The 26,876-nt window shown below is 52.8% G+C and overlaps 9 protein-coding genes; 5 read left to right on the forward strand and 4 right to left on the reverse strand.

Moving 5' to 3' along the window:
* Positions 1–2,661: 2,661 nt before the first annotated feature.
* On the reverse strand, positions 2,662–4,495 carry RCC_08650 (uncharacterized protein; the record flags this gene model as incomplete). XM_023773898.1 has 4 exons in its annotated part: positions 2,662–3,104; positions 3,171–3,347; positions 3,397–4,269; positions 4,327–4,495. The coding sequence occupies 4 exons, from the start codon at positions 4,493–4,495 to the stop codon at positions 2,662–2,664; spliced, it is 1,662 nt and encodes a 553-aa protein (XP_023629666.1).
* Positions 4,496–4,716: 221 nt separating this feature from the next.
* On the forward strand, positions 4,717–7,185 carry RCC_08651 (uncharacterized protein; the record flags this gene model as incomplete). The annotated part of the gene is made up of 1 exon (XM_023773899.1): positions 4,717–7,185. The coding sequence occupies one exon, from the start codon at positions 4,717–4,719 to the stop codon at positions 7,183–7,185; it is 2,469 nt and encodes an 822-aa protein (XP_023629667.1).
* A 416-nt stretch (positions 7,186–7,601) lies between these two features.
* On the reverse strand, positions 7,602–9,915 carry RCC_08652 (uncharacterized protein; the record flags this gene model as incomplete). XM_023773900.1 has 5 exons in its annotated part: positions 7,602–8,482; positions 8,533–8,591; positions 8,652–9,552; positions 9,603–9,743; positions 9,792–9,915. 5 exons carry the CDS (start codon positions 9,913–9,915, stop codon positions 7,602–7,604), a joined length of 2,106 nt encoding a protein of 701 aa, XP_023629668.1.
* A 636-nt stretch (positions 9,916–10,551) lies between these two features.
* Positions 10,552–12,924, forward strand: RCC_08653 (uncharacterized protein; the record flags this gene model as incomplete). Its single annotated transcript, XM_023773901.1, has 1 exon — positions 10,552–12,924. The coding sequence occupies one exon, from the start codon at positions 10,552–10,554 to the stop codon at positions 12,922–12,924; it is 2,373 nt and encodes a 790-aa protein (XP_023629669.1).
* Positions 12,925–13,935: 1,011 nt separating this feature from the next.
* Positions 13,936–15,663, reverse strand: RCC_12191 (uncharacterized protein; the record flags this gene model as incomplete). Its single annotated transcript, XM_023773902.1, has 1 exon — positions 13,936–15,663. The coding sequence occupies one exon, from the start codon at positions 15,661–15,663 to the stop codon at positions 13,936–13,938; it is 1,728 nt and encodes a 575-aa protein (XP_023629670.1).
* Positions 15,664–16,477: 814 nt separating this feature from the next.
* RCC_08655 (uncharacterized protein) lies at positions 16,478–18,702 on the forward strand (the record flags this gene model as incomplete). XM_023773903.1 has 2 exons in its annotated part: positions 16,478–17,432; positions 17,480–18,702. The coding sequence occupies 2 exons, from the start codon at positions 16,478–16,480 to the stop codon at positions 18,700–18,702; spliced, it is 2,178 nt and encodes a 725-aa protein (XP_023629671.1).
* Positions 18,703–19,468: 766 nt separating this feature from the next.
* On the forward strand, positions 19,469–20,510 carry RCC_08656 (related to vacuolar membrane PQ loop repeat protein; the record flags this gene model as incomplete). XM_023773904.1 has 2 exons in its annotated part: positions 19,469–19,531; positions 19,590–20,510. 2 exons carry the CDS (start codon positions 19,469–19,471, stop codon positions 20,508–20,510), a joined length of 984 nt encoding a protein of 327 aa, XP_023629672.1.
* A 1,126-nt stretch (positions 20,511–21,636) lies between these two features.
* On the reverse strand, positions 21,637–22,689 carry RCC_08657 (uncharacterized protein; the record flags this gene model as incomplete). The annotated part of the gene is made up of 1 exon (XM_023773905.1): positions 21,637–22,689. One exon carries the CDS (start codon positions 22,687–22,689, stop codon positions 21,637–21,639), a length of 1,053 nt encoding a protein of 350 aa, XP_023629673.1.
* Positions 22,690–25,702: 3,013 nt separating this feature from the next.
* RCC_08658 (uncharacterized protein) lies at positions 25,703–26,552 on the forward strand (the record flags this gene model as incomplete). XM_023773906.1 has 2 exons in its annotated part: positions 25,703–25,761; positions 25,817–26,552. 2 exons carry the CDS (start codon positions 25,703–25,705, stop codon positions 26,550–26,552), a joined length of 795 nt encoding a protein of 264 aa, XP_023629674.1.
* Between the last annotated feature and the right edge of the window lie 324 nt (positions 26,553–26,876).

Raw genomic sequence — 26,876 nt, forward strand, 5'->3', positions numbered from 1 at the left:
GAGAATCCCTGTTTCTAGATAGGAAATTTTCCTAAGGTCTAATTGCTTTCTTTGCCTTTCCTAGCTATAGACAATCTTGTACAAAGTGTTATCTATTGCAGAGGAAGCATGTTCTTGTCCTTCTAAAGGCTGCTATTGCAAAGTCCTCCCTATAATRGAGGTCCCTTGCTTCCTAAGATTTAAGGATAAGTAGGATCTATTTATAGTTCCTAGTAAGCATTAGCTAGGCTATAATTGCATTCTTAGTTAATTCAAACTTAGGAGGGAGTGCTAAAAGAAGGATCCTAATTTTCCTTTTAGGTTCTTTTATATATAACTCCCTTTTATTAACCTCTGCAATCCTCTTTRCTATTAAACTAATCTATACCTAGGCTAATCTTACTATGTCTTCCTCTCCTATTCTAAAGTTCATAAGTTGTTATACTATTAACATAGTATGTACTATAAGCACCTTACTGTACTTCTTCTAGAGGAAGAGCCACATTTTAGCAGCTATCTTTGTATCTATTAATAATTAAATCTTATCTGCTTTATCTAAGCTAACTCTTAATCTTAGCTTATACCTACACTTGGCATTCTCCTTTTAAAAGTTTAGCTAGCTAGCTATTCTTGCAACCCTAGCATCTAGATTAAGGAGTAATGAATTATCTAGGTTAATTAATCCCTTAATGTTATAGAAGATGCCTTTTCCTTCTAGGTTGTCCCTCTGTAGTTTAAACTATCTTTTCTAGTTCTCTCTTGTTAGGATTAGAATCCTAATATAGGTCTAACTGWCCTTCTCTTCCTCTATTTTAGTATRTAAATAGCTTAGTCCTGCTAAGGCTTTAGTRKTAAAGTAAAGGGTGTGTGTGTGTTTTAAGGCTTTGGATTTAGAGTCCTCTACTCCTTATAGCTGTTAGATAATCCCTTAGTCCTAATAGTTAAATGTTCTAAACCCTTAGGAACTAATCTGTCTTCTGTGTTTTCTTCTTATCTAACCTGCTATTAAAACTCCTAGTAGTGCAAGATAAGGTACTAGAAACTAGTGTCCTTTCTGTGTTAGCTTTATAAGGTAGGAGAAACCTTTACTACTTTAAGGTTAAGGTCTTTTTYCCTTCGGCAAACCCGGGCTTATAACCTGTTAAATATTAGTCGGAGGTTCGCAGAATTTTAGGGGTGGAGTATAAGAGTATCTTGATCTTTAACTGGCTTACTGTCTCCGATAGGCAGTACTTAAAAGTAGGAACTAATGTGTTAATTTAGTTTGTTATCTAGAGATGTGTCTCCATCTCCTAAGAAGAGATTTTACCCCACATAGAGTTATGTAACCTTGTGGCCACTTGGCTCTCTGTTATATCAGATGTACAGCTATTCCATAACTGCACTTTCCAACAAAAACCTTACTTAAGCTCTCTATATATACGCCGATTACTCGCACTAAGAGTAAAAGTAGTAAATAGAAGGCCGACAATATACTAGTATCTTCAAAAAGAAGAAAGTAAGTAGATAGGAGTAATATAAAGAGCGAGCTCTTCAGTTARGTACTAGCTATACCTATACTAGAACGCTAAACTTAGCGTGTATACGCTATACGTTTTCTCGTAAGTCGCGGCTACTACGAGAGATAGCCTTCCTTCTGTATCGAGCTAGTAAATATAAGGACGAGCCTTAGGAGCGTAGCCTTTGCTAATTGTTTAGCACCCGTAAATATTCTCTTAGAATCCGTGTCACGGTTGAGAACGGACGAGAGCGTGTCAACGTTTTGATATTAAATCACTCGACGAAGTCTCTAAGAGAGCGCGAGAAGTTCGCGATTAAGTACTTTCGAAAGTCCGGGAGCGGGAGCGGGGTACGGGAGCGGGAGCGGGGAAGTCTAGGGAAGTCCGGGGAAGTCCGGGGTTCCCGTCCCGTAATAATCCGCGACGCAACTTATTTTCTTATATCGAACCTGTTAGTTTAATGTAAACCTTAGCCGAGGTTCTTTCTATTTACACTACTTATCTATGATATTAGATGTCCTTAAGAATCCTACTATACGTCGTTTACCTATAACATAAAGCTTATTAGCTCCGTAGCGGTAATAGTTATAAGTGAATGACTAAAAGTAAGGATAAGTAAAGTTAAAGATAAACAACAGCTATAACGTAGCTACCTAACAAATAAGGACTAGGAGTACGCTATATAAGCTAACACTATAAGAGCTTGTCTAGTGTTCGCTTTTAATTCAATTAAATTGACGTATAGATAACTTCTAGCTAGTAGGACGTGTTCTAGAGCACGGGCTATGTATAACAAATTCATAAACTCCGTACTTAATAGTAGTAGCCTTACGTTTCTACTAGGTACCGTCTTAATTACGCTACGCTTCCCGTTCGTTTAAAGGCCCTATTTGGGTATTTCGGGCCGCCGTTTCCGAATAATCTTCAATCCTACTCTAGTGCTAGTAGGATTGAAAGCAAGATTGAAAGCAGGATTGACAATTCACTTACTAGCCGAAGACACTCTTCGCTCGGTTTTAGCGTGAAACTCAAATCTCAATTACAATTGAATACTAGACAAGCCCTAAACAGTAATCTATATCATGGTCATCGCATTGACTTATCTCTCTTTGGTCTCCACGTTAGCGTACACGGTGCATACCAGCMCAATTCAGCGCAACCTTTCGCTGGTCCGCTGAACGCCCTAGTCAAGCACAACGACATCTGGGCAGAAGCCCGCGATCATCTCATTCAGCATGTCCGTCATGAGAAACCGAACAAAGTCCTCCTTTCCTCTATAGTGCTCCGGCAATGGTGGTGTGCGCGCAAGTATCTCCTTCCAAATCCTGTGAATGACCTCAAGTTTTCGGCAGCTGGCCCGACTCATGACAAACCTCACCTGACTTATACTTGCTTCTCCCGCCCTGAATGTCGTGCTACGGCAGATCATCCCATGTATCGCTTCTTCGGGAGGTAGCTGAACTGCTCTCTTCTTTTTGCTACACGGGGTGGGCGCGAGGCCGCATTTTGGGTGGCGCCATCCAGGTGGATATGTGGGACCGTGGTCTATGCCGGCGATGTTACTCTCGGCTGCTTGAGATACGCCTCGCGTGGAGCGAACGTTGCGAGTCGAGAGGGAAAGGTCATCTAACGGCACCTATCAGCTTTGGATCCACGAGACGCAAGCACCGTATGAAAGCGCATCAGACTGACCATCAGAAGCCTCCAACTTCCTCTTGCGACACGAGTGTACGGCACTTTCGTGCTCTACCCTGCCATCGCTGGCATGTTCACTCCCCTGGTCTTGGTCGGGATTCTGGAGGAGAGGGGCATATGCGATCATGCTGGCGTCTTCGTGACGTTCGCAGGTGCGCCGCGTCTCGGCCTTGCCTAGAAAGTTTTAGCGTTATGCTGTTGTGTCTGATGTCGATGGACTCACTACTAGCGTGAAAATCGCAGGTGTCGTTGGCTGGTCCGAAAACACAGCAGGCGCAAGCACCGCCAGAAATGTCTTCTCGAACGACGCATTTCTCGAAAGGAGCGGATCCCTTGGCACATCGTGTGCACGGCACGCTCTGCTCGACTCCTGTAGCATAGATCATACCAGCCTCTCTGTCTCGAATGTTCCATACGTCAAAGGTAGAAGATTTGGCAACGAAGGTCTTGCTAAATACTAGATCTCGGACATCCGGCAGAGAAATGATGTGCCTCATCTCCCGCGTAATGCCGGCATGGCCCTCAAGCCGTTTTCGCAGCCAAACGTTATATGCCGCGGTGTTTTGTGGGACGAAAGCGTCGTTCGAGGGAGTCGTCTGCAGCAGGACGAGAGCTGTAATCGGGGCTTTCGGCAACCGCTCCTTCTGCGCCTCCTTCTCCTCGAACTCCATGATTCTCTTTTGAGCGTCGATCAGGCCAGTGGAGCGAGTCAGCCATATAGGTTTCCATCTCACGGATGTCAGGTCTGTTTCCAGATCGACAACATGCGACCGGRGCCTCAAGTCTCTGTTGTCTATTTRGACGATGGGCTTGCCGTCAAAGCTCTGCCTCACGATGTGTCCCTGCAACGTGGATCTTGTAAGGGTGGCTCGAAACCACTCCTCTCCGTGCTCTTGCTCTTGCTCTTGCTCTCCTTCCCAACGACGAGTGACTCTTCTCACTTTGAGATCGCGCAGCTTGGGCACTGGCGGGAGCAGACGACCTTCCCTCTTTCTTTTTCGCTTGTCTTCGGAGGTGCTGTTCTTTTGCACCTGAGATGATGGCTTTTCGAGGCTTGCGGAGTGTGGGCATCCTGGGGCAGGTGTGGAAGTCGGCGCTGCTAGCGGTCAGCTTTACCCTCAAGCTGAGAGATCATCTACGGGTCATCGCGAACCTCGAGGCGGAGCTGGCTGAGACTGAGCAGTTCTTTCCGTGGCTAGTCCAGGCCGATCCGGCTGCTGTGACGGCGTGTGTCGTGCGCCATTGAGAGGGGTACAGCGTGCGGCACTGCTACTTCGCAAGCGATTGAAAGCTGCCGCCGGAGTGCGATGCGGCGAGAGCATTGCTCAGAGACATGGAACGAGATGGCATTGGTGGTGATTGAGTTGAGAGATTCCCGTGCTCTCGCGTCAGCCACGCGATGCGGGGCTTCCGGCTCATTCCCGAAACTCTGCGACGTGCCTTTGAACTTCCGAGAAGCACGCATTGGCCATTGGCACTTCACTTTGTCTCACCTGTCCTAGACGGATCACCTTCACTACAAACTCGTTGGCTTTCAATTGCCATGGCCCCGAAGCGTCGCAGCAATGGTGATGGTAACACTTCGCCACCGAAGAGGAACAAGACTGGTGGCCATCCGCCAGCAGCACCGAACGAAGACGCTGAGATCGAGGCCACCAACGCCATACAGACCAGTTTGCAGGGACGGCCGCTTCAATTCGACCATGAACATGAGATCCGACGTGCAAACTCCATGCGACATTCGCTCCAGCAAGGCCCATCGCAGACACCTGCGCCGGAAAAAGCCCGCCGGGAAGGTTCGATTCGCATCAAGGAAGAGAGTCTCGATTCGGACCACGCGCCAACAGCTCCTTCAGGCGCCGACAAGCACCATCTTCGTCATTCTCGACCTCATGCTCCCACGTATGGTGACGATAACCAGCAGGACTTCTTACTTCCTCGGACGGAACAAGACATCGCAACCGAGATCGAAACCGCCGCCGGTATACTACAAAAGTATGGTCCCGATCACATTTTCTACATGCCCGCAATCCAAGTACTCCGACATGTGTGCTTTCCCACCCATGAGTTGCAAGTTCGTACCGTCGCTAGCAAGCTCGTTGAACACGGCTTGCACATTGACAAAGTGCACGAGGTCGCAATGGTTCTCCGGCAACTAGCACCAAGCGGTCTTTCCCTTGATGAGGCTGCAAATTCTCTCAGAGACGTGTACCAGCTGGACAGCGTCCTCACAACGCTTCAGGAAGGAGCACCGGACGGGCAGATTCAAGCTCAGCTCCATTCCTGGCGGGAAGAACTCCACAGCCAGCAGGACGTCATAGTCGGGATTGCCGACTACGCTAAGACGTCGAGATCAGTAGCGCCTGATCGAGACTTCGGCAACGCGGTCTCTCAAGTGACTCGCAGTGGAAGTGTACTCATGTCGGGTGGCCTCCCGAACGATGTCAAGGTTGAAGAAGAACCTACTCTTGAAGGTGAGGGTCCAGACGATTTCATTAGCGATCGAAACAACCCTGGTTCACAGGAAGAAACCATCCGACAACAACGCATCGACAAGTTCAAGCAGAAATTCCCGCGGGTGATCGACGTTCTGCTTTATCATCTGAAGGAAGTATGCGAGGTAACCGCTGATTTGCAATCACTTCCGTGGTTCAAATGCCGCAAGGTCGCGATCGATCATTTTAGCGAGACACCGGATATGCAACGCGGAGAGTGGAAAGCTCTCCATGATCAGCTGCTCAGAGGCGAGAGCAATCCACTCGACCGTCCAGCAGGAGTGGAATTACTAGGTCGACATGGATACCTGGATCGGCTCAAAGAGACTGTTGGGCATGAAGATCCTCAGCAGAGCACGTCGTTGGCCACTACCGGCGGCCGGACTGAAACGCCCTCTGCTGATGTTCCTCTGGACCTCAGCAGCTTGTCACTAGAGGAGCTGGAGTCTCAATTCCCCACGAGGCGCAGCTTGTTCCTCTTCCAGGTTTTCGAGGCTTCGATATCTGCCGGTATCCCCTTGAATCGCCAAGACTGCGACCAGCAAGCTCAGGAGTTCTGGGGTAGCTTCGAGCGTGAAGAGAAGAAGATTTGGTCTCGGCTACGGAACGCTTTGCTGGCAGACGGCCCTGCTATTAGAAAGAATTGGTCGGCAGCGGCGTTGCTGTCTGAACATGGTTTGCCAGGAGCATTGGCGCCTACGGCCAGAGACGAAATTGCACCAAGTGGCGACGGCAGTGTAGAACGGTCGGACCAAACAGTTCATACTCCCGATTTCATGGTCATTCCACGGGGTAAACAACAAGCGCGATGGAAGACGGATTTTCTGGCCTTGCCGTACCAACGACATTCCGATTCTGCTTCGCGCCTCCAGTTCGTGATAGGCACGCCTGGCTGTCCTATCACAAAACGCCACGCAAAGGAATTTCGTCGGGCCATCGCTACGCAGCTCGGCTTGAAATTCAAAAGTGTGGGCCAAGTTGTTCAGAAGCGGACTTTTTCGGTCAGGGTTGAGTCTCCCGAGGCGGCGCAAGCGGCTCTCGGCAAGAACAGAAGTGTCATCTGTCATAACCACGGTGTCTTTGCCGAGCGCATTCCGGACAGAGACCCGCAAATCTTCCTCTGCGACTTTCATGACCAGCAAGTGGACGACGCGGAGGTTGGTGTTGGCGTCTACGCCCTGTTCAACTGGGAGGTAAGTAAGCATCGTATCGAAGTCCTGAAGTATCCARGCAATCGATACCTGATCTGCTTCTCGGAACCAGTGCAGTTCCTTCGGTTGTACGTCAGGATACGCTTGCCGCAAAAACAGGTTTGCACTGCGCGTTTTCAGCCAGTGGACACCAGCATCGATCAGAAATGTCCTGTTTGTGATGAAGTGCACGCCTGGCCGTGCAAGAGCGCAGAGGCGGTACCGGTGCCGATGTTTACGAAGCGAAACGTCCCGTCGGACGTAGTGACTGCTCGATCTGCTCGCTACGAGTCGCGGGTCGAGAGAGTCGGTGATACTTCTTGTTAGAGAACGCGAAGGGATGGGCTGGAGGGAGGGCGGCGCAGATTGCGATGAATAAGGGAAACACTTCAAGCGGTGTGCCCGTGTGTGGGTGCAATGTGGGAATGCGAGAAGATATCTAGCCTGGCTCGGGGGTGGTGGGCTGACAGCGGAGAGAAGGTTACTGTTCAGTGAAAACGAACCCGTACTTTCTACCTCACATGCTCCGGCCACATCGTAGCCAAAACGTCGCCAACGTTGCTGTTGTCATTGTTCCAAATATCCTGACGTTTCCAAGCATACTCTCCGGTCGTATGCCACTCTCGACGGCAATACAACAACACATGAATCGCCGCGGCAATCGTAGCCCCCATACAGGCATTTAGCGTTCGACAATCCTCAGCGATGTATCTCGCAAGATCTCATCTGGAAGATCCTCCTCCTCAGTCATCAAGCGTCAGATCAATGAACCCAACATCCGCCGGACAATGCGCTCGCACATACTCATTGAGCTTGCTAGTGTGGTGCGACAAAAGGGCGTACTTTGTGGCGTGCTGTCTTCCTGGTCTTGCTTGACATTCCTCCCACGCCATGTGAAGCTCTCTGGCATAATAGCACGGCAGACGACTGACGACGTATCGCACCTGCTCTTCCGTCGCTTCGCCTTCCACTTCGAACTCGTGGTTGCGATAGACGATACTGGCAGATTCCGTGGGGAGACGGTCTGGAGTGCCGTAGATTTCATGTCTGCACGGCACGTGCATCCCAGGGCATTCTTCGTGCGAGAAGACTGGGATGTTGTCTGAATCGTCCTCGTCCATGACATCGAGAGGCCGAGCGAAACTTGAACCGGCGGAGGAAGATGGGCGTTGAACCATCGACTTTTCTTCTTTGCTAGTACTCGAGCGTGGAGAACGTCGCTTTCCGGCTTCAAAGGAAGACTTGCGTTTCCGACTGCGTAACACACGTGCTGGTGTAGATCGGGCAGTAGTCGATGTTGCCGAGTTCTGTAGCTGTAGGTCGCCAACATCAGAGGGTTCAGAATCTGTGGGATTCTGGAGAGCTCGCTGATTCCGCCCTTGGGGCTCGATCGAAAAACGTTCGGATCCGAGCTCAGGTGAACCGCCGCCTCCGCTTTGGCCACTCACGGCTGAAGGAGAAGTTGGAGGAGTGCGGCTGGAACCGTTGCTTTCTGGCTCAACAGAGCTGCGGGTCTCGGGTCCGCGAATAGACAAGGGCGAAGATGTCATTGGAGCAGCATTCTCGTCGGCAGCATCGACGTTGCCGTCCATAGTTGGAACTGCAAGCTCCCTGAAGATTCTCACTGCGTTCATATCAATAACAATGCCTTCCACAGCACACAAGCAGACTTACCCTTGGAGTGCAGATCAGATTCTTGCGTCTTACCAATGACAACGCTATTGACGCRGCATCTGTCCGGCGCGAGAGATTAGCACGTAGAAAACGGAGCACTTTTGACCAGATCAACCTACCCTTTGAAATTGTCTTCAAGACAGGTGCAGTAATGGAATGGCACTTGTGCTGCGTACCAAATGCAGATATTGCACAGAAGGAGGCGAGCAAACCCAGTCATGAAGACCGTTGCAGCACGAGCCATTTCAGGCGTAGACAACTTGAACGATTTGCCGGATTCCACGAAGGAGTCCTTGAAAATCAATCGCTGTCGTAGCGGCCTATTGAGCAGGGTAACCACGGTAGTACACGGGAGTCGACCGAGTTCACCGGAAGCAAGATGGCTCATAAGACGGTCGAGCAAGGCGAAAGTGTAGTCACTGTTCTTCTCCGGGAAGAACTCGTCTCCCTCGATATCTCGGTGCCAGGCTGGGTCGAACTCTGTCTGCGGGTCCCGATGGTTGCGAAAGGATGTCGGGTACCGCCACCAATAGTGCTTCCGCTTCTCCCTGGGGAGATGTCTCTGCGGATCATTGGCCCTTTCCCATTCAATAACAGGGTCAAGCGCAGAAGTGAACTCCCATAGATGATGCCAAGTATCCTCCCAGGACACCACAGCTTCGTATTCCCCGGTAGTAGCATTGAGGATTGACTCTTCAACCGAAGTGACAATCCAGTCCAYGCCACGATATCTCACCAAGTGATAGCCGGCTTCCTGTCGAATGTATCTGATGTCTACCGCCGTCCTCTCCCACCGCGCCTTGTAGAAGAAGACTTCGTGGACTCCCTTCCTGTTGACAATGCTGGCCAACTTCCAGTCGCGCGTTGCAAGTTCACGAATTTCTGGAGTAGGCGATCTTGGTCGAGAAACACGGCGAGGACGTCCAGTGGGTTCGTCMTCGGCTACTCCTTCCGCACCGACAGCGGTATGGGTCGTGCGGGGAGCGTTGATAGATTGGAATGTCGGAATACGAGTGGGGCCTATACATTCGGTCAGCGCGAGATGTTTCGGTCATGCACCGGACACTTGCGTTCTTCGGCCGGCGGAGACCTTGCACGAAGTGTTACGAGAATTTCCTTCGCAGCCTCGTGCAAAGCCTTTGGAACGCCCCGCGGGCTTGGAGCTTGGACACGGTGTCTTCGATCAATCTCGGCCTGAACGGCAGCTGCATCTATGAACGTGTGAGCTTTGACATCGTTCGTGGGAGCGCTGACCAAACCTCTGGGAGCGGTTCCAACCAGATCAGATTCATTGGCATACAAGACTCCGTCCTCGTCAATGTGTGGTCGAGCAAGCAAACGCTTGTATTCGATTGCAGGATCAAACCGAAGACGAGGAGCCATCAGAAGTTCTTTCGTGTGTGAAGGGGGGTAGGACAGAAGAGAGGTGCAGAAGGAAAGATATACAGCACGTCGGTGGTGCGAAGCATTCACGCGTAAGGAACGCGTTCTACCCCAGTCTCGCGTTGTCACCAGGGTGGAACTATGTTGACGGCCACAGCGGTACCGCCTCTGCGTCGCTGTATGTCATAGTGGGTCTCCGACAGCGGACGACCGGCATCTTGAGTGCTCTGAGAACGGATGCGAATCATGAACTTCACTGCCGGGAAGCTGTAGCGGCTAGCCCCAATCCCCGATATCCAAAGAGTCAGGGGACGCATTGAGCATGCATGGGTATTCTCAAGGCCCGGGAGGCCGCAAGCGTCCGATGCACAGGAACACAAGGGCCTGTGATGCATCTGCGCTACTGCAATTACTGCGGGCCCTGGCAAGAATGGGACAGGTATCATGGCTGACCATGCAAGCAGTGGATGCCCAATAATGGTGACAATGTTGTTGCAAAATCAATCCGTGGAAGAGAGTGCCGGAACGGTGCCTCGACAACTGTGCTGAATACACATTGGAGCTCATAAACATCGACATGGCCGTCAGAAAAGCATGGTGGATTCCAGTTACTTTCGCCAAGATTTCGAGCACACGATGGCGGATGCCAATTTGAGACATGTCAGCAGAGAGTTGAACAGGGAGCCTCCTCAAGAATGCCTGCGTGTGCGACTTGATGATACCTGTCACAATTTGAGCCCTGACCGCCATGACCATGCCCACTCTCTTCCCTGCGACGGAAGCCGACGAGGTTGGGATGTGGATTCGTCGGAAGTTTCGCGTCCAGAAAAGCGACACCAGCAGCAGTTATCAGAGTCCAAGTGCTCCCCGTGGATGTTACAGCTGAAGTCCAAGTCGTTCCTACCTCTGAGCTTTGAGCCTTCCCCGCCGTTTTACGCCAATCCCAAAGGAGAAGTCCTCCGGCTTCCGCCCCGTACCTTACCCCACACATCAAGCATGGCCGCGAAGAGGGAGCGAGTCGACAGTATCAGCAATGCCACTGACGAACCCAAACCCAAGCGCAAGTCGAGCAAGAAACATGCCACTCCAGCGCCAGTACCGTCCAAGGAATCGGAATGTTTCGAGGCTGCGGCTGCTGGCATGGCCAACGTGAGGCCGCCGCCGCCAATTCCGCAGACTCCGATCAAGATCGAAAAGCAAGACGAAAAGAAGACATCCAAGAGCGACAAGACCACGGGCAAAGAGAAGGAGAAGGAAAAGGCAAAGGCAGCCGTTCAATACGCAGCGACAACGGCAAAGCCCAAAACAACGCCTCTCCGGGTCGACGTCGCTCCTGTTCCTGCATCGGCAACCGTCAATGCAACACCGACTGCTGCCACCAAATCTGCCAAGGACGTCGAGAGCAAGCGGATTTCTCAGCCAGCTCGTTCATCCGCTGTCATCGACATAGGAAGCAGCGAGTATGACGAAGACGAAGACGACGACGATGATAGCGACGACAGCGACGACGCAAGCACCGACAGCGACGATGAAGGCTCGGATCATAGTGGGGATGAGGAGCAAGAGGAGCAGGAGAAGGGGAATATCAAGCAAGAAACCACTGGATCGAGCGACGAGCAATGCGAGATTCCTACCTTTCCCACGGCAGTCGTGGCGGCAGACTCTTCCAAGGTCGCACCAGATGCTTCTTCCGACCTCTGCAACAAGGAGAAGACCATCAGCTCTGCTCTTCGGGGTTGCTTTGACGAAGCCGACCACTACCTTCGACTTTTGATCCATGTGCGTCTCACCTCCGAGGCCATCCTGCCGGCACTTCGGGAGATGATCTTTCACTGGTTAGATTGTGGATTCGACATTGACGCCATTCGGGGAGCATTCCAAGAGCCTCAAATCGTCAAGCAGCTGCAAGAGCGTGGGGCGACATCGATGCGTCTACAAGACCTTTCCGAGCTGTTGCAGGAAGCTGACCTCGTCGAGCACTTCGCGTCTTGGCTGAAGAGGAAGATGCCCGACGTAAAGATCCGTCGGCAAGTTTGCGCGCTACTTGTCCCTCCCCAGCCGGATCATTGCAAGGGTAGCAGCGAGTCAATTGCCCCCTCGAAGTCCGCTCCCCGGACTGAAACGCCTCTTTCCACTAAACCTGGTCCCAACGTCCATCCCGAGCGGATCGGTAATGTCGGCGCTGACCACATGTCCCATCCTCCGGCGCGTCACCCGGGCCGCGACAGCTACAGGCCGGGTKATACAGGCTCCTCACGCAGTGGTTCCTCACGCAGTGGTTCCTCACGCAGTGGTTCCAATTTCGATGCCCGTGCTGGTACTACTGAGCCACAGCGATCTTTCAAACATGGCCGCGCTGACGACAGGCGGACCAGAAGCCACAACAACGGCCGCTCGCCCGTTCACAGTGTCCCATACGTCAAGATAGGTGACGCTCCCAAGGTACTACTTTTCATCGTCGGGACACCATACACTGCCCTGACCAACTCCGACTTCAACGCTCATGACTTTCGCAGCGCATGTAACTACGTCTTTGGAGCCAGCAATGTTAAAAGTGTAAGCATATGCTCCAAGAACGTCTGGAAAGTGACCTTCAATGACCTGGCWCCCGATTCCTTCCGCGCCGCTGTCTTTTACCAACATTGCACACTTTATCCGCAAGAGGCCGTCTCCCCTGCTCCGGATACGTTCTTCTCCGATTGTTCCGGCATCGAGATGGCCGACACAGCAACCTTTGAGAGCATCGCCGGCGTTTTCGGGACACGTGCTGGGAGTGTTCATCGGCTTGAGCAAGGCAACAAGAGGTACATCATTGTACACTTCAAATACGCTCCCGATTTCTTACGATTCTACGCCCGACTCCCATTCAAGAACGCCTCCGGGTTCATGCCAGCTTTTCTGCCCTGTCACCAGGGAGGCAGGACATGTTCGTTGTGTCGAGTGCGGCACTACGAAGCAGTCTGCCCCGCCGCCACACCTTTGTACTCGTCGACAGTTTCACCTCGTTGATTCAATCTGCGTGCATTGTTCCGCAAGGAGCTCGGCCGGGCAGTCCTGTGGTGATTCCACCCACTTTTTTATTCACATGAAATTCAGTCGTCCGTCTTTCACTCTTCGTACGTGCATCGTGCTTCAATGTCGTTATCCAACTGCCTTTCCAACTGCAACATCTTGAAGACGGCTAGAGTGATTCAAATTGAAAGCGGCCTCCGCCGAACGTGACATGAGAAATGTACATGCGTGCGTTTGCTTGCACGTTCCAGTAAGAGGTATCGTCCCATCACGACCTCCGAACACGCAGCCACTAGACGTCTTGAAACCACGAGATACAGCATGCAATGTTCACTGTCACGGAAACACTGGGACTTCTCAAGGAAATTTCAGCCAAATGAAGCTTCTTCCGGACTTTGTACAGCATGGATGAGTTTCTTCGAGAAGACCACTTCTGGTCATCTACATTCAACAAACCATGCAGCATTATGACACCCGGTTTCATCGAACTCTACGATATACATCCGCGCCCTAAGGGTCCTTCAACGGTAAGCTCTATTCAATCTCGTGCTCTCAAGCCAAGCCGTATCGGACTCTGAGGTGCCATTCAAAAGGCAATTAGGGTTAGGGTTGGGGTAGCATGAAGATTCTTTTCTCGCGGCCTACAATTGAGGCTCCCGTCGGCGCTATGTAAGTGCTTGGAATTATTCATAAAGGAGAGCTCTTCACGATGTGATCAAGGACATCTTGTAGGTAGGTTGAGCCAGGATTCTGATGGTTCATGGAAAGAACGTCGAGCACCATGCTTGTTCTGACGTGTACCTTAACCATCCCCATCTTCTTCCCACGACAGCTCGCGCAATTCCTGGCGATCTCGACATCAAACAAACGACAGCTTTTGTCGGAACCTGAGCATAGATGTAGACGTGGGAAATACATGCAGATTGCAACACTTCCATGGATCATTTACTACCAATCTGCGCGGGGAATCCCCCGCCGCACGAAGCCAACTATCGTCAACAACATACACTACCGCTTCTTTGCCGAAGGCACCGAAAACCGAGACAGTTGGTCAGCACCGGGACAAACGATCTCATCATGCATCTGATCGCAATAAAAGCACGGAGCTTGACAATCCTTGATCGCCGGCTTGAACATGAGACTTCGACTTTTCCCAGAAACATCAGGCACGACGGCTTGCAGCAAGAACTTCTCAGGTGACTTGGCGAGGTGCAGGAAGACAATCTGCCTCTTATCCTGCACATAAGGAGTTCKGTACAGAACAATCCTTCCCCCAGACCGCACAGGATGGCATTCGGCGACTGCATCCTCAACCACCCTCTGCAGAACATCGCCGTCGATCTGGGTGCCAATGTAAGTCGCTACAAAGAGGTTGTGAGGGTCCGAATTGGTGGGTGTGGCCGTGAATTGGTCGCCATTGACAGTCCATAGATCGGTGAATACATCTTGCACGTCGTTGATCCGCACGAACCAGATGCCTTCACTCCAACGATGGGTCTGAAGAGGCGCTTTACTGAAAGCATCCCAACACGCACCGCTAATCGCCTTGGACGACACGGTATTCATCCTCGGACCGATGAAGAAGACCAATAGGTTGTAATTGTCAGGCCGGACGTAACGCACCATTGCGATTGGAGAAGAAGTAGGCTTCAAGGGCGACTGCCGAACAGGAGATGGCTCGTTCGTCGTGGAGTCAGGTCCAGGTTTGCGTTTCACCACAGAGCCACCAGAAGAAGACTTGCGTTTGAGGAGATCGCCGTTTCTCCGATACTCATCAAGAAAGGGACTTGACGAATGTGTTGTCTGGGGAGCATCCTGTTGGCCAACTCGGCGTTTTGCATGCAGAGTGGGAGGCATGCTCTTGCCACGAGTTGCAGCCACGCCGCGATTCCCTTCAAGCTGCTGGTCTGTGGTTCTTCTGTCCTTGGAGCTTGCGTCTGCATTTGCAGATTGACCACATTGAGTTTGCTGCACTTTTCCAGGGTCGACTTTGGCTCTAGACTTCAACCTGGCGACGGTTTTGCCGGACTTGGGAGTTTTCGTAGCTTCAGGAGTCCTGCTTGGGGTGATCGACCTTGGCGAAGGTAGCACCATTGGTTCTGCCGACTTTGCAGATTCTTTCTGTTCCCGAAGTAGTTGAACGACATCTGCCACGCCGTGCTCGCCACTGGCGTCCACGTCTTGCAACAATTGTACAGCAGCACGGAACTCGTTGGCGCCAAATTTTGCCATCCACTGAGGGATTATGTGAGAGAGCTCTGCTTTTCGCAGCGCGGAACCTATCATTTCCAGATTGTGCTCCGGTAAGTTCAGTGACCGGAACGATTCTGCTAGCCATTGTTCAATTTTCGTCTTGCGGGCTGTGGATGAAGAGGTGTCACAGATGAGCTCCCTTCGTCGGTCCCGAACGGTGACGAACGCCCCTTGAACCAGATTACTTTCATCAAGATGAGCATAATACAAGTTTGCCAGCACCTGGAATGACATTTCCAGATCAGAGGCATGACCATCAATTGCTTGCTTCTGCCTGCTGGAGCGTCGAGCCTGTGCATTTGCGAATGGAGCATCATAAATGATTTCGTCCGATGGCTCTTCTTCCTTCACAATCGCTTGGAACTCGGGCTCGTCAAAACGATGACTCTCAATGTGGAGTCGCTTTGCCTCCCGTTCTGCTTCCGTCTCTGGTGAGATGGAACGTCTCTTGAACGGCGTCGTTCGCCTCGGTAGCGGACGCATGGCGATCGTTTCCCTCTGGGAGGAGAGCTGGCAGACAGGTATCAATAAATCACTCCAACGTCGACACGAATGTACAATGTATGGCCGATACCGCAGAGTCTGCAGGATTCGGAAAAGTGATCCAGCCCAGCCATGTCAATCAGGTACAACATAACATACAAAGTGGAGTTTGCCGATCGAGTTGGAGGCATGGGTATGAACAGGGGTTCGCTGATCAGATCTCCGGATTTGAACTGAAATGCCGAAGCGAAAGCGACGCTAACTCATATACCCATGACCTCGCTAGATCTTGCAGGCATTGCGGAAGATTTTCCCATTGGCTTTTCTCCCCTGGTGAAAGTATCAGCGCCTGCAGCATACTGTAAGCTGTGATGGCACAAGGTACGGAGTACAACGGAATGCCTGACCTGTCACTTTCTGCAAATTGGTTGCACCACGTCGCATCCTCAACATTATGAATCCCGGCTGCGTCGAGAATGGGAGAAGGGGAAAGGTGAAGTGCTCCAGAACATGCGGCTTTCAGGCTTTTGACTTAAAYTATGTTCATGGAATCGGAGCTGGCATTGAAACCGCTCCTTGGGCCTTCATTTTCTTCATGATAGCAATACTTCCCAAGCCTTCAGATTTCCTGATTCCAGCGATGATGCTCTGTCATAGCTCACATGAGCTGTGAGAAGCTTTTCAAGAACGCGGAAGCTGCCAAAGGGTACGAGCGATCTTTCACGGCCATTATTCCCGGCCATCCTTGCGTCATCTAATATGCGAGACTGACAGTTGTTTTCGGTAGTTTTCGGTAGGGCATACGGAAAGATCCATGCCGGCAGACGAATCCGTTACTTCTGGCTCGTCCGTAGCGCCCACGCAGAGCTCCCGGAGTACAGAGGGTGATGCGTCTGCGGATGAGTCTGATGACACCAGAACTCTGGCCGAGGACGAAGATATAGGACTTGCTCCACGAGATTGGACGATAATCCAGATTCGTGAAAGGGAGGATGATGAGTACAGAGGAGTCGACCAGTACCTAATCAAGTGGGCGCGGACTAGGCACCCGACAGCAGATTTCGCCGTCAGCCTTCGACGGGGCACGCTGCGGGTCAGGGACGGCGATGATCAATGGGCGATCGTTCGCCACGACGAGACGACACCAAACCCAGGAAATGGAGAGCCAGAAATCATTGTGGAGTGGGCAGACACCTGGCTCACGATGTGGCAACTTCCTTCTGCATGGACGGCCGTTGTGGAATTCACCAGGCGAAACCCATTGCCTCTCGGACTGATCACATCGGGAGCCAAGCCAGACCTGCAGAACTGGCCAATATTTTTGAAAAGCTGTTGGGATCCGGAGTCGGAGCCGGAAACTGACGACGGCAACAATCTGATCGAAGACGACGATTTTGAGATCGAGGTACACATCKATTATACCGCATCATTCCTTCAGCACTGCAAACACGAATTGTCGGAGGGCAGGAAACTAGCCTCTCCAGCCATTGCATCTCTTCTGTGCATGCCGGTACGCCAACGGCTGAAATTCAATCCAGAATATGTGAGGATGAACAGTACTTTGAAGCTTGGCCGCAAGAAATGGCGAGTCTTGCCAGTGTATGTCGTGGGACTAGCCCTGCGCGTGCGCTGCAACCACTGYGCGACAAGGCCGCGCGAGGAGCTTCTTTTCGCTCTTTGCGTGTTCTGGCCAGGTGTCTTTGCCGATGCATGCGTGAACTGCGTCTACGCCGGCGGTAGATATGCCATTGAATGCACATGTCGCCTAGGTATGTCACCCGCTTCCCACCCGCCATTCTTTTGTTGACGATTGCAGGTCTATTGGGGTGGAAGGATGATGCTCGTGCTATCCAGTTACCTGATGCTGGAACTGTCGAGACCGCTGCATCTTCGGGAGATGAGCAAGACCACAGCGTTGGTGCTCGAAGCTCCGTGATGCCGGACGAGGACCAGAATGAGGACGGCGTCACGCCTCACAGCGAGCATTCATCGCTTGTGCGTAACAGACGGGCAGAAGGAAGACAATCCAGGTACTTCAGGCGTCGACAGGACGAGAGCGACGCTTCAAGCGACACAGGTCCAGGAGGAGAACAAAACTCTTCCACGCTGCGACCTTCCGGCGAATCAACACCAAGAGGCGCTTCTAACGGCAGCACTCGTCAAGATGACGAGCAAAGCATCTTCACTCCAAGTGCCACCGACGCCGGCCTTGAGCACTCCCAACAACTTGGAACCCCACGAGATGAGTCGAGTCTCCTTTTGAACCAAGAGGCAAACGCTGCTGAGTCTAGCATCGAGCAATCCGACTCTGGAGATTTGCGAGTCGAGCCGGATGTTCCATCAGATCCCGATGCTGATGTGCAAGGGCCGAGAAATGCGAGTGGACAAGCTGTCCAGCGCACCGATGGGAGATTTGGCGACTGGGATGTCGCGGGACCAAGTACACGACCGGCCCATGGTCTTTCAGAGCGGCAGCTCTCCAAGCGACCAGTTGCTCCCAACGATGGCAACGGAGCAGAGCGTTCGAAGAGGACTCGGAGGACAACTCGTGGGCCAGCTGCAGATTCTAGTGTGCATGAGGAAAATCCTGCCAACCCTGTTGAGACGTTCAAGGTTGAGCTAACAGCCCTATCTGATCGATCTCAGGCCGAGAGGAGCCCCGGAGTTGATGCTTCCAGTCACATGGAGTGCTCGAGAAATCCCCGAGACAGATGTGTCGATGCAATCAAAGGCTACAGGATACCTCCGTACAACAAATTCCATCCTCCGCCTGGAGTTGTGTATGCGCATGAACATACATGGACACCCGGCGGCCTCAGCGACGACAACGTCAAGTTCATCATCAGCTGGTGTCCGTGCAACAAGACCGAGTTCCTGCATCAGGGGTGGCAGAGAATGTGTGTGGCAAACCCCAGCAACGGCGACAAGACGAAGTATGAGGTGCTCTCCATCCGCTACAGCCACGAGCTGAACATGCTCATCCAGGCTTATTGTCCTCCCCGACCTCAATGGCCTGGGCACGTCGTCCAAATTGACTGATCTGGCAGTGTACGTAGATGCAGGAGCAACGATGGGTGGTTGTAGGTATGTAGTCCTGGTACTGCAGTCTGTTYGTTCTTCCTGCCTGTTTCGAGTGATGAAGTGGACAGCGGCCAATCATTGTGTGTGCAATTTCCGTCAATTCCATCATATCTACGGTACTCAAGACCAGGCGGCGATGGAGCAAAAGCTCCGTTGAATCCAAATCCAGGGCATTTTGATGAGCGATAGAAGATGCTCAACGCGAGTCGGATGTTGGAATTCACATACGGCTGGGGAAGGGAAAGGCGGCTCGCATGTCCTTTCAGGTTCACACCTCGCGTTGGCTGCAGCTACCCGGCGTTCTGGATATCGATCCGCTCGCCGTTGTTCCTGGTGCTGTGGAGTGTGGTGGTAAGGTAGCAGGAGATATTTGAGAAATGTCCCCTCGATTCGTCCGGAGTCGAACGCGTGAAGCAACGGACATATGCGAGGTGTCTGTCGATCACGTGGAGCATTACATCCCACGCACGGTGATTGGCCACCGGCGACAGACGGCGATCGGCAAGTGTTTCCCGGCGAGATCCCAATCCCAATCCACACCCGCGACCTCGACCTCTCGACGGCCCGATAACCCTACGGGCAGGATTCTATATTTCTTTTGCTGCTGAGATTTCGTGCGTCACACCGCAGGCTTGAGGCATTGAAGATACCTACATACCTACCTTATACTACCGTACCACCCTCTTCCCCCCCTTATAACATAATCCATCTCCTCTCCTCCAGCATGCACCCCATAGCTCTGACGTGGAACGAGGCGCTCTCTGGCATCGGAGGCTCCATTTCGTTGGTGAGCACAGGCCGAGCCGCGTTGCCAGCCRACCACTGACACGAAGGACCACCTACAGGCGGCATGGCTCTTCCTGCTCGTACCTCAACTGTATGAAAACTACCAGCAGGGCCATGCCGATGGCATCTCCCTCACATTCCTCTTCATCTGGGCGATTGGAGATGTGACGAACCTGGCGGGAGCTCTGTGGGCCGGTCTCGTGCCCACGGTCATCGCCCTGGCCATTTACTTCTGCATTCTCGACACAATCCTGATCGCCCAGTGTCTGTACTACCGCAGCGTCAAGAACGGCAAACTGTCTCCATCCGCCCAGACGGAGCCCTCTTCCGCCGTCGCCCCGAACGAGCGTGCCCCGCTCCTCTCCAACGAGGCGCCCAAATCCCCAACGCAGGACCGCCATCGCCGCCTCACCGATGTCACCGACGAGAACATGGGCCTTCCCGGCTCTCGCCGCCGTAGCTCCGCCCTCCATCGCACTTCCACCAACGACTTGTCCTCGCACGTGCCCGTCGTCGCCCAGCCCACACCCCGCGCCGGCGCGTTGCGAAACACCGTCTCCATAATCATGATCATGATCGCAGGTGCCGCCGGTTGGGCGGTGGCGTGGAAGTCGGGCGCGTGGCGCCCGACTGCGGTCAGCGGAGAGGGCGGCAGTGGGGAAGCGACCCCAATCGGTGCTGAAGTGCTCGGATATGCTTCTGCGGTCTGCTATCTCGGCGCCCGCATTCCACAAATCATCAAGAATCAGAAGGAGCGGAGCTGTGATGGCTTGAGCTTGCTCTTCTTCTTGCTGAGTTTGTTGGGAAATGCGAGTTACGGGGCCGGGATTCTGTTCCACTCTCTGGAGAAAAGCTACATCCTGACCAACTTGCCGTGGTTGATCGGGAGTCTGGGAACCATGGTCGAAGATGCCATCATCTTTGTGCAGTTCCACGCTTTCGGGGAGAAGGTACCGGAAGGTGAGCCAGCTGTTGTTTGAGTAGATGATGAGACAAAGAGAATTTCACTTCAACAACGCAGTGCGTGGGGTCAACGGATGTGATGGCAGGCTGTCAGTGACTAGAGCCGGAACGGATGATAAACACCAGCGAGGATGGCACATGAGGTCTGCTCTTGTGAAAGCCAGGGACATGGTCGGGAGCTACCCTGATGGTTGTCACCAGCCCTGCAGCTCGATCATCACAGGCGTGCAGCTTCAAGTGAGCACGACAGAAGCGAATCTTGCGGGGCCGGCCACTCGGAATCCAGCATCTCTTTTCGCGGCGATCTGCTCTCTCTCGCGCGAGCAAGATGCGGCCGTCCGCAGGGAAATCTTACTGGCTTACAATGTCGATGTCGATGGCGCCCTCGACCGCGTTCGAGTGGGTGTCAACGCCCCAGCATGGGCATGTCTGGGATCGCATCGAGGCCAAACAGGTGGCAAATGGCCAACTCTGTGATCGAGGCTGAAAGTGGCACTCCGCACAACCGCTCTGCCGTGCGCATTTTGATGAATTGCGTGGCTTCCCATGATGCTTCGAAGCGTCGCGGCCGGCTCTGGGACACTTTAGGGCAGTACAGCAGGCGTCGGCTTCTGTCGCGCCCCAAAAGCACTTGTGCAGAAGCCCACCTACGAGACAGTGGAGCCCGATCTGGCCGCTTCGACGACTACAATGATATCCTTATATAACTGATACAATAAGACTTGTTTACTGGATTAGTTCTCCGCACTGCCTTGAGGAGCTGGACGACTTGGAGTTCGCGGACCGGAAATTGAAGATTTGCAGTGCTGTAAATTATGCTGTGCTGCCTAGTTGATGTTCTTTCCAGATGCCGGCCACTGCCTCCTCCTTCCCTTTTTCTTCATTCATTCGTATGTTGGCCCCCTGTGCATCCGCTGTGTTTCATCGTTGTACTACGACCCATCGATGTTGTCGCAAAAGTACATAGCACAAGCCCTCGAACCGCAGAATCCCGGAAAGCAAGAAGCACAAACTGCGGAATCTTGAAGACTCCTGCTAAACAATCCTTCTCCGTTCAATCTCCTTCTCTCGGAGCGATCTCCCCTTCTCCATTCCGTCCCAACCTACTCATTCTGCTCGCCCCTTCCTCTCGCCAATCATGCATCAGTCCTTCTTTCCCCAATACCAGTTCCGAAACCCCTGCTGCTCAACTCTCTGCGTCCGCCCATCGTGGTCGCGCTGCGCCTGGCTCGGCCTCGCATGACGTAAATGTCGCTCGTACCAACTCGGGAATCCATCGGCGTTGAGATACGAGGGCTCTGCATTGCGACCACGCTCACTCTGCCTCGGAATGTTGCGCTCAGGCTCCCGCGCATTGCCCGATTCTCGAGCCTTCTTCATCTGAGCACGAGCGATTGCCTCGCGCGGCGACTCGCGTGCAGGTTCGTACTCGGATTTCTGAACGCGGCAGAGTGCGTTGCGGGATGCCGAGCTGTCGCGCACGGTCGACTGGCCGAAGGAGCGGGTTGCGAAGRTCTTGTTGCCGTGTGTAGAGGAGTGGTAGGATTTGGCAGAAGGAACCGAGAAATCGGTCGAGCTAGAGGTACGGGCTGGGGGACCGATGTCGAGAGCTGACATGGTAGATCGGCGAGAAGGGGATCGATCTTTCGAGTTGAAGCTCAGGTTTCCAGATGTCGTGGAGCGGGGAGCGTAACGCTTGGGCGGAGGGGATCGACCGCGTTGCCAAATCGGAGTCTTCGATGATGTACTCTGATCAGTTGTGGCGCAGTGGTCTGGAGACTTGAAGCGTCTCCGCATGGTCGCGGGTTGAGGCGAGTAAGTGCGGTAGCCGAGTCCATCGAGGGCAGTTCCATCACGCCCTCCACGGGGACGCTGTTCCTGGTATCGAGGGTCGCGCGCGCCAGAGAACTGTTGCTCTCTACCTCGACGAGTTGGAGACGCCAGCCGACTCGACTCTGGATGCTGACGAGGACTGCCAGTATAGCCAGTAGGACCATATCCAGAGATGCCGTAGCTTGGGAGGGACGGGTAGCTTGGGGGAACGGGAGAATCACCTCGACGAGTTGGCTGGCGCCCTCGAGCACTCTCGCCTTGCATGGAAGGGTGGTTCGCAACCATTCTGTCCATTGTAGAGCGCTGTGCTTGACGATCGCGGCGAGACTTGCTGCCGGGAAAGGAGACGTGGAGAGGAGACATGGCGATAGGTCGATGATGAAGTCGATCCTCGGTCGGGTGGAGCGAGTTGAGCTCGGCGAGTATTGGGTGAGATGCTTGAGGCGCGCGGATCAAATCTGGTATGTTGGTTTGCGTTGTTGCTGCGCGGGAAAGAGAGGTGGTTTGTCTGCTAGGTGGAAGTAGACGGATGAGGAAGATGATCGCTGTCAGAATGATGTTGTCTGACGTTGCAGATGGCTGTGGTAGAGATCCTCAGCTGGTGGAAGTGGTGGAAGAGCGATGTTGTTGTGGTATGGAACAAGAAGCGATTGATGTTGAGGTTCGAGGTTTAAGTATTGGAGTTCGTTTTGCAAAGGGTTGTTCGGCGTACCAATTCCAATATTCACTCGAAGATTCAGAGTGACTTTTGTAAGTTGCTATGACCATTTCCAGGCTAATACCTGCATGTGGAGAGCGTCTAGATCCATTTCATACGAAACATACCCCAGTGAATACCTCCAGACACGAGAAGGCCGGAAGTATTCACCATCATGGCGGTCGAAGCATCTCCTGATGTCATATGGAAGTACGCTTTGGCTGTCGAAACAGGACAACACTCGTGTTCTTGTAGAGCGGAGTTTCCCTCGGATGCAAAGCCGCAATGAGAGGCTAGAAGACGAGGACGACGATACAGGCCGTTCGCCACGGCGAGAGCCGTATCATTCGTGAGAGGCTTTCTCAAGACCACGCGGGCTTTTATGTGACGCCTGCCAGTCTGGAAGCAATGATCTCAGGTGTAGCAGTGGTGTTTTATATCAGTGTTCCAACAGTCAGAGCCAGAATCCTGCGAGTTCCGATCATCAAATATCTTGGGGTATAAAGAGAGAATAAGCGGAAAAAGGGAGAGGAATTATTGCGTTCCCACTACATCGCGCGAAAGAGAAGAAAGGAATGCCAGCCATTCTGAGAATGCACGAACAAGTACAATTGAAGACCTTGCATGGCTGAGCGAAAAGTGCGGAGATGGGAAGGGGAACGAACAAGGATTTCAACCTTGATCTTATTGATGAGATAGATGGTGAGGTGTTGGGTGGCTGCGGGTGAGATGAGCCCCGGGAGTGGCAACCTCTCCTTCTTGAGTATGTATCATGGGGCAGAGGCGAGGTGGGCTCGGACGTGAGTAGAGGTGTGCGGGGCCGAGAGATGGGCATCGCAGGTTGCGTCTTGCTGTCCAGTGCTTGGAGGCATCACTAGCGATATCGCTGGCACGAAAGCGCCTCGACGAGTCGTCAGAGCTCCTGTGGCCACTCCAGTACGTGGGTTCGCGACGGCATTGCTGGCYTGCTGCTGCGTTGACAATGCGAAACGTTGCCAGGGACATGGACATGTTGTACGCTTGACATCCATCGCATGAGCTACGACGCATCCTGAGGGGCATCTTCGAGGAGTAGCTGGTAGGTAGGCGAGTAACTGGATCTGGACGGTGCTTTTCGTGCTCGCAGGAGTCTGAAATTTGATGCAATGTTCCCCGTTGACTCGATCGGATCTTGATGAGCAGAGGGCAAGGAAGGACGAGGCGGGGAAAGCATGCTGGCAACAACATGCAAGGAAATGGGGGCATTGGCGAGACAAGAGACAGATTCGCGAAGAACCTTCAAGCAAAGCTGGCTGCAGTTGATAAAGCCGTCAGCCTTCGCGATTGCGATGCGATGCAATGCAACAATGCGATTTCACCTTGTTGACAGCAAACTCGCCTCCCATTGGTCGAACGAACTCAACGCCAATGTTCGCGAAATTCGGCCTTCATGATCGAATCGTTCGGCTTCAGCAACAGCGAGCGTTTCACATGCGGCAGCTTCGAGTGTGGCGTTCTCGGTCCTTGAACGGTTTTTGATGTTGTTCAAGAGGTGACGGTCGGTGAACACCTTCAGGTGACTGGCCAGTCTGCGTCTACGTTTATAGGCCGTCCGCGAGTTGGTGAAGACCGTGATAGGTGAGCAGGCTGCTGTGGATGGAATGTGCCGCGCCGCAATTGAAGGTCCCAATCCTCCGGAGGAAAGTTGGACCCAGATGCGGATACAATTGATCTCACYCGCTTCTTTCCTTGGTCACTACAACATCAACACGCACGCACTCTACCACCGCTCAGCTCGCGATTCCATTTCGCAGCTCATCCCCCAACACCATGCAAGCAGTGGAGCGTTGCGGGTCTCAAGCGGGCGATACCTTTCGCCAGAGGATGCAAATCTGGCAACTATCGGGAAGACGATCGTCATGACCAGTTGCAATAGCGAGCGAGTCTTGTCAACCTTGTTAGCCTCACGAGCGTGGAGGACTGTACGAGTATATCGGATGGCGGCGGCGTCTCTTTCAAGGTGTCGTGCGTTGGTATACGTGAGAAAGCAAGCTGGTCGCCGGTAAATGCTCGCAGGTATGCTTGCTGGTGGTCTTGGACGATTTATCAATGCGCCGTACTGGAATACTTGAAGCAATCGATGCCCCGTTGAAGGGAGATACCGATCCATCAGAAAGTCGATCCTCCCCGCGAGCAGCCTGTCTGGAAAGGCTTCATGGCTCCAGCATCCCGTATTGGCCGGCAACTCTTCTGGGCACCGCCAAAGTTCAACAAGTTCTGCGAGGTCAAGTTGATCGCGTTTTGCTCGACACGTATGTTGCAAGGATCGATGGGATCTGCTCCCGCGCTGCAGCCGTAAATACCGCTGTCAGTCTTGGTGATATTGAGGGAGAACAAGCTCAGCAGTGTAACTTAACTCGTCCGATATCTCGTGGTGAACGTTCCACTGGGCGAGACATTCAAGTGAGTCTCAGAGGACCACTCCAGTAGAGTCAAAGAGTGTCTATGCACAGCCACGATTCAACACCGTCTCGTTGTCTGTGACGAGGTGATACCTTCGATACTATGTGAAGACCGCGGGGTGAGACTTGTTTCATTCACAATTTCCTTTGGGAGGTAAAGGCTCCGCAGGCTGTAGGTCCTTAAAAACGTCGCTCACAAAGTCGCAAACAGCCAACAATTTCAACAAACATCGCAACCATGCCACGACTTCAGGTCCCTGGGCGCAGAGCAGTGGTCCGCCGTCAGACGGTTCGTTCGTATGTGTCCCCTGTGTTAACTTGCGATCTTGCAAAAAGCTRAATTGTCGGATAGTATTGAGTCGAATATCGCAAGAAGAGCCAACCATCCCCAAAATCGCACAAGAGCGCGACGACGTCGAGGCCAACCTCGTCCGCCAATAGTAACACCAGACAACCCCTTCGGCCATGATGGCGGACCAGACAGTGACTCTGACAATCACGACGATGAAGCAGAATTAGAACAAGAGATGTGGTTCGCAGAAGGCTACGGTCGTGGTCCTCTCGACCTAGGCCAAGGAGACGAGTTGAGCAACCATTCGGAGGAAGAAGAAGAAGACGATGATCCAAACTTGCACTTCGTCATCAACGACGGCAACTCTCTGCGTATTATCCCCGTGGCACGATACCTGATCGAGGATGCGCGACAGCGGTTGTACGAGGCAGAATACGACGACGATGATGATGATGACGACGACGACTACGACGAAGTCGACGACGACGACGACGACGAAGACAGCGAGGTGGCAGAACAGAGGATCTTGCATATCTTTGAGCTGATAGCTCAACGTCAGCGTGAGGAGAGGCTTGCAGCAGAGAGGCTGCCCCCGAGAAGCCCTCCACCTCGAGGCCTTCCACGACCTCCAGGCTTTCCACATCCTCGAGGCATTCCACCACCTCCAGAATATCCACCACCTCCAGGTCTTCCACCACCTCCAGGTCTTCCACCACCTCCAGGCGTTCCGAGAGGCCCTCCACCTCGACACTTCCCACCACGTCCAGGCGTTCCGAGAGATGAAGCGTCCAGATAAATCCAGAGAGACCGAGAAGTGCCGCTAGGAGCTGAAGTTCTCACGGAGCTGATCTTAGATGCAGGTGCTGGAACTGATGGCACAAATCCCTTGGCTTAAGGCCTAGAAAACCTGAGCCTCACTGCTGAGAATCCTTGGGCATACAAACAAAGGGCTGAATTCGCTTGCAATCAGTAGATTGACGGTGGTWCTGCCGATCGTACGCTTCGACGATGTTCTAAAGACACTTTGATGCGGCTTTGTGTCCTTATTCCTTTCAATCGCCCGAAATGTCTCAACCGCAAAAGGCTCCACTGTAAATTCCGCTGACCCCATATGTACGGC

This window comes from Ramularia collo-cygni, assembly GCF_900074925.1.
Source record: "Ramularia collo-cygni strain URUG2 genome assembly, contig: RCC_scaffold15, whole genome shotgun sequence".
NCBI classification, from domain to species: Eukaryota; Fungi; Ascomycota; class Dothideomycetes; order Mycosphaerellales; family Mycosphaerellaceae; genus Ramularia; species Ramularia collo-cygni.